At 53.5% G+C, this 10409-nt stretch overlaps 1 protein-coding gene across 1 annotated transcript in view; it reads left to right on the top strand.

Moving 5' to 3' along the window:
* The first annotated feature begins 1184 nt into the window (after nt 1–1184).
* The window catches only part of LOC115080555 (LIM homeobox transcription factor 1-beta-like), a 33745-nt gene continuing 24520 nt past the window's right edge, over nt 1185–10409 (top strand). The window contains 4 exon segments of the mRNA XM_029584777.1: nt 1185–1312; nt 6428–6550; nt 8591–8706; nt 8708–8778. Coding sequence (XP_029440637.1) covers nt 6493–6550; nt 8591–8706; nt 8708–8778 — 245 coding nt within the window. The 5' untranslated portion in view covers nt 1185–1312; nt 6428–6492.

Raw genomic sequence — 10409 nt, 5'->3', positions numbered from 1 at the left:
CTTTTCTTTCCTTCCCATTTCCATTTTCCCCTGCTCTGCCTCGCGGCTTTAGTCTCTTTCCTCTTTCTCTGTTTCATTTTCTGTTCCGATATTTCATATTTCTGCCCAGGTCTCTGTGTAATGACGCTGTCCCTTCTTTTAATAATGATATGAGATAATATTATTGTCATTATAACAACATCTTACCACTTTAAGCTTTTCTTTCCCCCCCAGTATCTCAGTTTATTCTTTTGGCTTCGCTCCTCTATGGAATCCGAATTTACCGAAGGCTGAAAGCCTGCTGAATGCGCTTTGGAAGGAGCCCGTGGCTCCCGGGGTTTTCTCTCTTCGGCCCTGAATCCAGAACGATGGAAGCTTTCGTTTCGTTGTTTGTAGCGTTTTCCTCGCCTCCTTCCCCGGTTGTGCATTGAATTCGGTGGCTTCGCTCCTTTCCTCCAGTCCCAAAGTCAGCGGCAGACTTTGCAGTCATTTGTGGGGATTTTTTTTTCTTTTGCAGAAAAATATTATTATTATTATTATTATTATTTTGTTTTGGGGGGTTTTTTGTTTTTTGTGGCAGAAAACGCAGTAAAATAAAGGCAGGGGCTCAGAGTCTCAGGGATTTATTTTTTTTTTAGGATGATTCTGCTCCCTAGCTAAGGTTTGCGCCCCACGGATGGCACCGAAATCCTTTCTTAATTGGTGACGGTAAGGAAGGATCAGTTCATGCAGCCAACCCGGAGCTCTAAATACCTTTTTTTTACATTTTTAACAGGAATTGGTTTTCATTCTCCATGGACAGAGCTTGCTCTGCCTTTATCCGAAATCCAGTTCAGGAGGCCCTTCCTGAGCCGATCGCCGGTTTGACCCTGGGCTACCTCCCTATAGAGCTCCCCCTCACACTTAGCGGTCCTGGGGTGGGGCGGGGGACCTGTTGGACCCCCCCCCCCCTCATCTAGCCCCTTCCTGGAGCTGGACCGCTCTCCTCTCCCTCTCAGTACCCTCTCCTATTCCCCACCACCTCTCCCTCTCTCCTCTGTTTCCTTCTTTGGTCTCTTCTCCCATCCTCTCTTTGCCCTCATCCCTCCGTCCCTCACTGTCTGGGAGGTGGGATGAGGAGGAGGAGGAGGAGGAGGAGGAGGAGGGCTGGGAGATGAAGCACCTGGATCCAGCTGTGGAGGGGGGGGAGGGGGTCTCTTCCTCTGGTGGTGGATCCCAGAGTTAGGCTGGAGAGCTGCTGCTCCCCTTCCCCAGCTCTCTGCCTCCCGGTGAAGCGGCGGGGCCGGCCCCCGGAGCAGCCCGCAGGGAGCCTGACTGCCCAGGACCCCCACCGGTAGGTTCTTCAATAATCTCTCTGGTCCCACTTCAGTCGGATTGCGGGGCTGATGAATGCAGAAGCGGTGAGGAGGGGAGGGGAGGCTGCTCGAGCTGATGCAAATATTCAGGACTGGGGCAACCCCCCCCCGTCCCCCGTCCCCATCCTCCGGTGCAGAAGGAAAGGGCACGGAGGAGGATCCCAGTGCTGCGCCTCTTCCAGGGGCAGCACTGGGATCCCAGCCCTGGATCACCGCCTCCAGGTGCTCCCGAAATCCCGCCCTGCATTGATCAAGATTGGGGGGGGGGGGGGGGGGGTGATGAGAGGGAGAAGGGGTTTGGGTTTGAGGTACCCAATTCTGGAGCCTCCTGGTCCCCGTCCCCCCTTGCACTGGAAGGGAGAAAGGCAAAAACGTACTTAGCCTGGGAGCCCTAAGCAGCAGTGGTTTATTATCGTTTATTAATTATTATTATTATTATCATTGTTATCCTTATTTCAGAGCTGAAGAGAGGGGATGTTTTCAAAAGGAGGGTTTGGGGCTTAAGGAGGCATTTAGAATTATTTCTTTATAGTGCTTTCTGTTCTTTAATTAAAGAGAGGATGTTTGCAAAATCTGTACTGATGTAAATTAAATTATAGAATAGGATATCACACACATGCACTCACATAGAATATTATATATATTAAATAGAGTATAATTATAAATATGATATTGTAAATATATAGTAGCATTATATATATATATATAATATATATATATGTATATTATAAATATAATATACATCAGGGTGCCTAAGTGTTGTTTACATGTGTGTTAGGAAAAGTTCTGCAATTCGGGTTCAGCTTTGCTGGTCCATTCCTTGTCATCTTTCTTCTTTTTTTTCACACTGGGAACATTAATTGACAAACACACCTATAGCTAGAGGAAACAAGAAAAAAAAAAAACCCAACATTATTTTGTGGTGACTTTTAAGAGTTTCAAATAAACTGGATTGCAAATATATTTGATATTGCTAAAGGCACAAATATTTGTATTACACATATAAATATTACATTATATATTATATATTTATATGTGTATATATATTAGCAAACAGAACGATCTCTTGATTGTTATTAACTTGAATAATAACGAGATCTTTCTAATAATAATACATATAATAATTATTATTATTAATAAATTTAATTTCCCGTTTTAGAATTAGCCTGATCTGATCAGCGATATCAAGAAAGGTACAAAGCACGAAACGGCCCCTATAGAGAGAGTTAGCGCACGGGATTCGGGTTATACGAATCGCTCCTATGGGGTCGCCTATGTGGAGGGGACGCGCTAACCTGCAGCGCGCACGGCCGCCGCGGTTTCCCTTCCTTGGACTGGCTCTGTCCAGGGCGAAACGGGCCGGAGATTTCTGTTCTGTGCCTCTAAATCCTGTCTCGGAAATATTTAACAGGCTGAAAAAAATACAAATAAATCTCGCATGAAAAATGTTTTTTTTTAAAAACTCAGCGCTTTCAGCAGAAAACAAATCTACGGGGAGCGTTACAAGAACGCTAGTGCGCTAGAAAGCTGCAATGAACATAGCGTTAGCATTTTGCTTCTGTGCCCTGAGGGGGACAGAAGGTGGAACAATGCTTTTTTTTTTTTTAATATATACACAAATATATCTACAATTAGCTCTTTCTTATATATAATCAGCAAGAACATTTCTTCCAGATTTTTTCGTTTTATTTCGTTACGGACATTTCTTGCTGGGAAAAGGGTTTGGTTTTTTTTGTTGTTGTTTTTTGTTTGTTGGTTTTTGGGGGGGGTTTTGCGGATTTCTTTTAATCTGAAACTTAACAGGGACCAGCACAGAAGGGAGGAGGGTTAAAAGGCAGCAGTTAAAAGAGGTAAAGAAAGAAGGCGAGTCAGGAGGGAAGGGAGAAGAGAAGGGCAGGAGGACCCTCCCAATCACTGCACATCTGCACCAGGGGGGAGAATGCCCTCCTTTTATCTCTCCCTCCCCCCTACCTTCTGGTCCTGGGGAGGGGACGACGACGACTCCTTTCCCCTATGTCCCATCTCCTTCCCCAGGCTGGGCGTTCAGCCTCCCCCCCCCCCCCCCATCCTGTCTGTCCTATTTTGGGGTACACACGGGAAAGGATTGACACGAGCAGCAGGTGAGAGGAGGTCCCTGACCCCAGGAGCTTTCCGCTGCTTTTTTCCCCCTCTCTTCCTCCATGGCTTCGGTGGTTATTATGCCTCTCACTCTCCTCTCCCCCTCACTTCTTGCCTTCTCTCCTTCCCCCGTAGAGGGAGAAGTGCCCTCGGCCTATATTGGCTCTATTTTTTTATTTTTTTTTGCGGGGGGGGGGACACCCTACTCAGACACACAGTAGGGCATAAAAGCCCCCTTCTTACCCTTCCGTAATTCTCTCTCTTCCTCTGCTTCTCGGCACAGTCTGTGGGGGGAGGAGGGAAGGGCGGCTGCAGACAGACGGACAGGGAGAACTGCAAGGTACAGGCGGGGGTAAGGGATAGAACATCCTGGAAGGACAGACGGACAGCCAAGGCCCTGGGTGATTCACTTCTCCCTCAAGCCCCCCCCCCCTCCCCAGTCATGGCTTTCCCCCTTTCCCCCTTCCTGTGGCCAGGGGCCCGGCGAAAGGCCAGGCCTCCAGCTTTGCCAGCGCCATTCCTCCTAGAGCCTCCTGTGTATTCAGGACACCTCCTGATTAAGGACACGAGCCTAACCTCTGGCAATATCCACTTAGGTGGCTTATCGCTGCAGTATGACGCTCATTTGGCTTGGATCCTCTGTGAACAGAACAATGAGACACAATCCCCGGAATAACGCAGCCCCTTCTACAGAGGCAGGGGGGGGGCTCAGCATTGTGATGTCTCCATCCTCCCAGAGTCTGGTAGCTCTCCCCCCCCCCCCCCCAATATTATATACCTCTCTCCATGCCCCTGTGACTAGGAGAGAGACAGCACAGGAAGGAAGGAGGGGAGGGCGAGAGAGAGGGGGGGAGCTGCTAACTGGTTCCATTTTCCTACTCTTGCCCCCGCTGCATGCTGGGACTTGTAGTTCTACCTCGATTTTTCCATAAGATTCCCAGGACTGGATCAGGTTGGCCTGAAAAGGCGGAGGAAGCTGGCAACCCTTAAGAGAGAGTGAGACAGGGAGGGAAGACTGGAGAGAGGAGGAGGAGGAGAGAGCGCATGGTCAAGCACCACAGGAGGGGGGGTCAGTTCACTGGCCCAGCTAGAGCCCAACCAGGATAAGAGACCAAAGCAGTCACCCCCCATCAGGAACGACCACCCCCAGACTCACCCGGAGGGGCTCCTGTGCCAGGGCCCCACTGTACCCTGCCTCAGCTTCCCCAGCTTCATTTTACTGACAGATCCGCCTCGGGGTGGCACAGGAGGGGCGGTGGGTTTATAGGAGGACAGGGAGGGAATCTGAACCCCTATCTCCCTGCACGGAATAGAGGGGACAGGGGGAGGGGTTGGGGGTGAGAGGTAAAAACCAGAACCAGATCAGCTCATGCGAGGGGGGGGGGGGGACGCCGCCTGTGCCTGTCCCCCCCCCCCCCCCTGTTTGTGAGACACCGAGCCCGCAGCTTCAGGGAGCACAGATATTTATTGCACGTACACTTATCTGTGCCTTGGTTGGCTTCCAGTTTATTACTGCCAGCGCCAGCGCCAACGCAATATCATGGGCATTAAGGTCCGAGCAGCTCACCGCAGCGTCACATGCAAGGAAGCTCCCCAGCAATAACCTATAAAGCCAACAACAACCCAAAGAATACAAATCAACTGGAACTTAATTTTATATAAAAAAAAAAAAGGCATGTAAATGGGACTCTAAGGGGCCGATGCAATAGAGCCGCGTAGGAAGCGGGCGCCGAACAGCTAGCGCCCGCTCTCTTAACGCGCTCCAGGCGCCCCCCCAAGGGGCGCGCATTTTTCTTTTTGCATCGGGAGTGGATGCCTAATACCCTCATTCGCGGGCGTTTGCAGGTGACGATCGCTATTGGATTCAGTCTGCGTGGGACGGGCCTTGAATACGCGCGAATCTCCTTATTGCATTAGGGGACTGATTAGCGCCTCTCCTACCCGCGTCCCACTGCGGGTTAACAGCGCCCGCCGTATTGCATCGGCCCCTGAGGCAATGGAGGGTGAGGTGACCTGCCCAAGGTCACAAGGAGTGGCAGCGGGATTTGAACCCCCCTGGCTTGCAGCTCTCAGTGCTAGGTTGGGAGAGGTGGGGAGACCTTCTCTGCCCTTGACCTGTTTCTGGAGGGACGGTGCTGGCAGGTGATCCCCCTCCCACTTCTCTGCAGGCTCCCGGCTGCCTTGCTGGGGGCGGTTGTTGTTTTGTTTCCCCCCCCCCCCCCCATGAGATTTGGAAAGCGAGGTCCCCCCCCCCCCCCGTCCCAGAGGGCACACATCGCGAAATCTGGAGGGCAGGGGTCGCGGGGCATTTCCAGGAGCTGGGTCACAACCAAGAAGCCTGGAACAGAGGAGGGTAACAACAATTCTTCCTCTTTCCCGGCCGGCTCTCATCAGGGAGCCACGGCGCATGGCCCGCTTGAGAGAGAGAGAGAGAGAGAGCCACGCAGCGGCACCTCTCCTCCCCAAAAACCTGCTCGATTTCAAGTTGTCCATTTCTGGGGCAACGCTCTGGGGTCTCTTGTGTCCTCATCCAGCCCTGCCAGGGCCCCTCCAGTGCTACTTCCCATGCAGTTCCCCGGCCGGCCTGTAGGGGACCTCACAAGGCCGGGGCCTGAGGCCTTGAGTTGGCTGCCCTGCGGGGCTCTAGGAGAGGGAGAGGGAGACTGATCACTGCCCTCCCCAAAACAGAAGCATGTGGGGGGGTGGGGGGGGGGGGTGTTTGTCCCCTGCGGGGCCGTTACAGGAAGCGGGTTGGTACCGGGTCTTGGCAGCCCGGTCTCTGCTCTGGGGCACCAGGTGAATTTTCCTATGGTTGGGGAGTCCCAGGGGGCGTCCACCTCCCCCCCCCCCCACCCATAACCTCAGCGGGAGCAGCCGGGGGGGGCGAGGGAGTTTTCCTTCATTCAAAGCCGCTGCTGAATTCACTGCAACAAGAGCTTAAGGATTTTGTTTTTCTCTCTCTCCGCCCCCCCCAGCAGGCGTAGGAGTGCGGACCTCCATCAGGCGGACTGCACGGCTTGGGATTTCGGGTTCCAGGAGGATGAAGACGGAGGAGACTCGGTCCTGTCTGCAGCAGGCTCCGGCAATCCTGGGATTCGGTGAGTCACTTTTACCTTCCTGTGCCTCAGCTCTAATCCCCGGCTCTGCCATCCACTCTCTATGTGTGACCTGGGGGGGGGGGGGGAGTTCCTTTATCTCCCTGTGCCTCAGCTCTAATCCCCGGCTCTGCCACTGACTCTGTGTGTGACCTCAGGGGGAGTCTCTTTATCCCCCTGTGCCTCAGCTCTAATCCCCGGCTCTGTCACTGACTCTGTGTGTGACCTCAGGGGAGGTCACTTTATCTCCCTGTGCCTCAGCTCTAAGCCCCGGCTCTGTCACTGACTCTAGGAGGAAGCCATTTTATCAGATCGTAATCAGAGCCCCCCATTCAGGTGCCAAATTCATACACACAAAGCAGGACTGCATCACAAACAGCTGGAGAGGGGAAGCTTTTTATAAACAGAGAGTTTGGTCATAATAAAAGGCACCTCCCTTTTATTCCAAGCCAAATGAAAAACACAAGACACAAAGACAAAATATATTTGGCCTAATATAAGAAACAAGAAAGGAGACCCAGGAATAAGATTTAAAAAAAACCCCAAAAACAACATAATAGGAGAGAGAGGGGAACAAGTGATAGCGAAGCATGAAATACGGTTACTCCCCCGGGAGGTGGGCATTACCCCCCCAGCAAGGCAGCGGGGAGCCGGCAGAGAAGGGCTGCAGGAGAAGGGACACAGCAGCCCTGTCCCCGTCCCTGAGAGCTTACAGTCAAGCAGAAGTTCTTATGGCCTGGATTGGCCACTGTTGGAAGCAGGATGCTGGGCTTGATGGACCCTGGCTCTGACCCAGTATGGCATGTTCTTATGTTGCTGTGTTACTGGCACGAGCAGCGCTCCAGAGGAGGGTCCTGGGGAGACCCCCCTCGCAATGGGAAGGCTACAAGCGCCGTCTCCGTGCAGCTCGGGAAGTATTTATTGACTGGGGAGGGGGGGGGGGGTCGCTTTCACTCCCTATGAGGCGGGAGATCGCTCCGAACCTTTTGAAGGAGGGCCGCAGATGATAAGGGAGGATAAGGCACGGCTATCGCTTCATCGTGCAGATGCAGGCTCGGCTTTAATGTGGTGTGGGGTTTTTCTTCCAAGCTTGCATTCAGCTGCACAGTTTCAAAGCCCTGTCCGGCTCCAAGGTGTGTGTGTGTGCTGGGGAGGTTGTGGAAACATCAGCCATCAGTTCTCCTAGAAAATCCACCCCCTCCCTCCCCCCACTGCCATATTTGATCACAGCCTGAATCCAAAAACAGGTCTCCTTTACCATACCTGTTAGAGACCAGGGGAAGGGCAGGTCTCCCTTAACATTCTGATTAAAGGGCAGGTCTCCTTTAATATACTGATAAGAGACCAGGGAAGGGCAGGTCTCCTTTACCATACCTGTTAGAGACCAGGGGAAGGGCAGGTCTCCCTTAACATTCTGATTAAAGGGCAGGTCTCCTTTAATATACTGATAAGAGACCAGGGAAGGGCAGGTCTCCTTTACCATACCTGTTAGAGACCAGGGGAAGGGCAGGTCTCCTTTAACATACTGATTAAAGGGCAGGTCTCCTTTAATATACCGATTAGAGACCATGGGAAGGGCAGATCTCCTTGAACATACTGAATAGAGAACAGGGGAAGGGCAGGTCTCCTTTACCATACCTGTTAGAGACCAGGGGAAGGGCAGGTCTCCCTTAACATACTGATTAAAGGGCAGGTCTCCTTTACCATACCTGTTAGAGACCATGGGAAGGGCAGGTCTCCCTTAACATACTGATTAAGGGCAGGTCTCCTTAATATACCGATTAGAGACCATGGGAAGGGCAGATCTCCTTGAACATACTGAATAGAGAACAGGGGAAGGGCAGGTCTCCTTTACCATACCTGTTAGAGACCAGGGGAAGGGCAGGTCTCCTTTACCATACCTGTTAGAGACCAGGGGAAGGGCAGGTCTCCCTTAACATACTGATTAAAGGGCAGGTCTCCTTTACCATACCTGTAGAGACCATGGGAAGGGCAGGTCTCCTTTACAATACCATATGCTTTCTTTCTCCTCCCCTGCCCCAGGGTCGGAGGCCAAGCTGCGGGAGGTGTGCGCGGGCTGCGAGGAGCCCATCTGTGACCGCTTCCTCCTGCGCGTGAACGAGAGGAGCTGGCACGAGGACTGCGTGAAGTGTGCGGCCCTGCCTGCGTCCCCTGGCGGGCACCTGCTACAGCCGGGAGCGTCAACTCTACTGCAGGCAGGACTACGAAAAGTAAGGGACAATGGGGAAGAGACGGGGAGTGGACTGGATCAGCACACGGAGGTTCAGCCGCTTCATCTAGCACAGGGTTTTGCAGTTCCCCTCAGCCAGGGGAGGTTTCTTGTTGCTTGTGCCTAAATTCAGGTGTGGTAGGCCACTGGTAACAACAGGATGAGGGGATACAGAACCCGTCACCTCTAGGACTGGAGAGATCAAGGGATGGGAGCAGGGATACAGAGCCTGTCACCTCTAGGACTGGAGGGATCAGGGGACGGGAGCAGGGATACAGAGCCCGTCACCTCTAGGACTGGAGGGATCAGGGGATGGGAGCAGGGACACAGAGCCCGTCACCTCTAGGACTGGAGGGATCAAGGGATGGGAGCAGGGATACAGAGCCTGTCACCTCTAGGACTGGAGGGATCAGGGGACGGGAGCAGGGATACAGAGCCTGTCACCTCTAGGACTGGAGGGATCAGAGGATGGGGGCAGGGATACAGAGCCTGTCACCTCTAGGACTGGAGGGATCAGGGGACGGGAGCAGGGATACAGAGGCCCGTCACCTCTAGGACTGGAGGGATCAGGGGATGGGAGCAGGGATACAGAGCCTGTCACCTCTAGGACTGGAGGGATCAGGGGATGGTGCAGGGATACAGAGCCTGTCACCTCTAGGACTGGAGGGATCAGGGGATGGGAACAGGGATACAGAGCCTGTCACCTCTAGGACTGGAAGGATCAGGGACGGGAGCAGGGATACAGAGCCTGTCACCTCTAGGACTGGAGAGATCAGGGGACGGGAGCAGGGATACAGAGCCTGTCACCTCTAGGACTGGAGGGATCAGGGGATGGGAGCAGGAACACAGAGCCTGTCACCTCTAGGACTGGAGGGATCAGGGGATGGGAGCAGGGATACAGAGCCCGTCACCTCTAGGACTGGAGGGATCAGGGGACGGGCGCAGGGATACAGAGCCTGTCACCTCTAGGACTGGAGGGATCAGGGGATGGGAGCAGGGATACAGAGCCTGGCACCTCTAGGACTGGAGGGATCAGGGGATGGGAGCAGGAACACAGAGCCTGTCACCTCTAGGACTGGAGGGATTCAGGGGATGGGAGCAGGGATACAGAGCCCGTCACCTCTAGGACTGGAGGGATCAGGGGACGGGCGCAGGGATACAGAGCCTGTCACCTCTAGGACTGGAGGGATCAGGGGACGGGCGCAGGGATACAGAGCCTGTCACCTCTAGGACTGGAGGGATCAGGGGATGGGAGCAGGGATACAGAGCCTGGCACCTCTAGGACTGGAGGGATCAGGGGATGGGAGCAGGAACACAGAGCCTGTCACCTCTAGGACTGGAGGGATCAGGGATGGGAGCAGGGATACAGAGCCTGTCACCTCTAGGATTGGAGGGATCAGGGGACGGGCGCAGGGATACAGAGCCTGTCACCTCTAGGACTGGAGGGATCAGGGGACGGGAGCAGGGATACAGAGCCTGGCACCTCTAGGACTGGAGGGATCAGGGGATGGGAGCAGGGATACAGAGCCTGTCACCTCTAGGACTGGAGGGATCAGGGGACGGGAGCAGGGATACAGAGCCTGTCACATCTAGGACTGGAGGGATCAGGGGACGGGTGCAGGGATACAGAGT

The sequence above is a fragment of the Rhinatrema bivittatum genome, chromosome 19 (genome assembly GCF_901001135.1).
Source record: "Rhinatrema bivittatum chromosome 19, aRhiBiv1.1, whole genome shotgun sequence".
In the NCBI taxonomy this organism is placed as follows: Eukaryota; Metazoa; Chordata; class Amphibia; order Gymnophiona; family Rhinatrematidae; genus Rhinatrema; species Rhinatrema bivittatum.
Note: the sequence above shows the minus strand (reverse complement) of the source record. Positions and strands in the feature narration are given on the sequence as shown.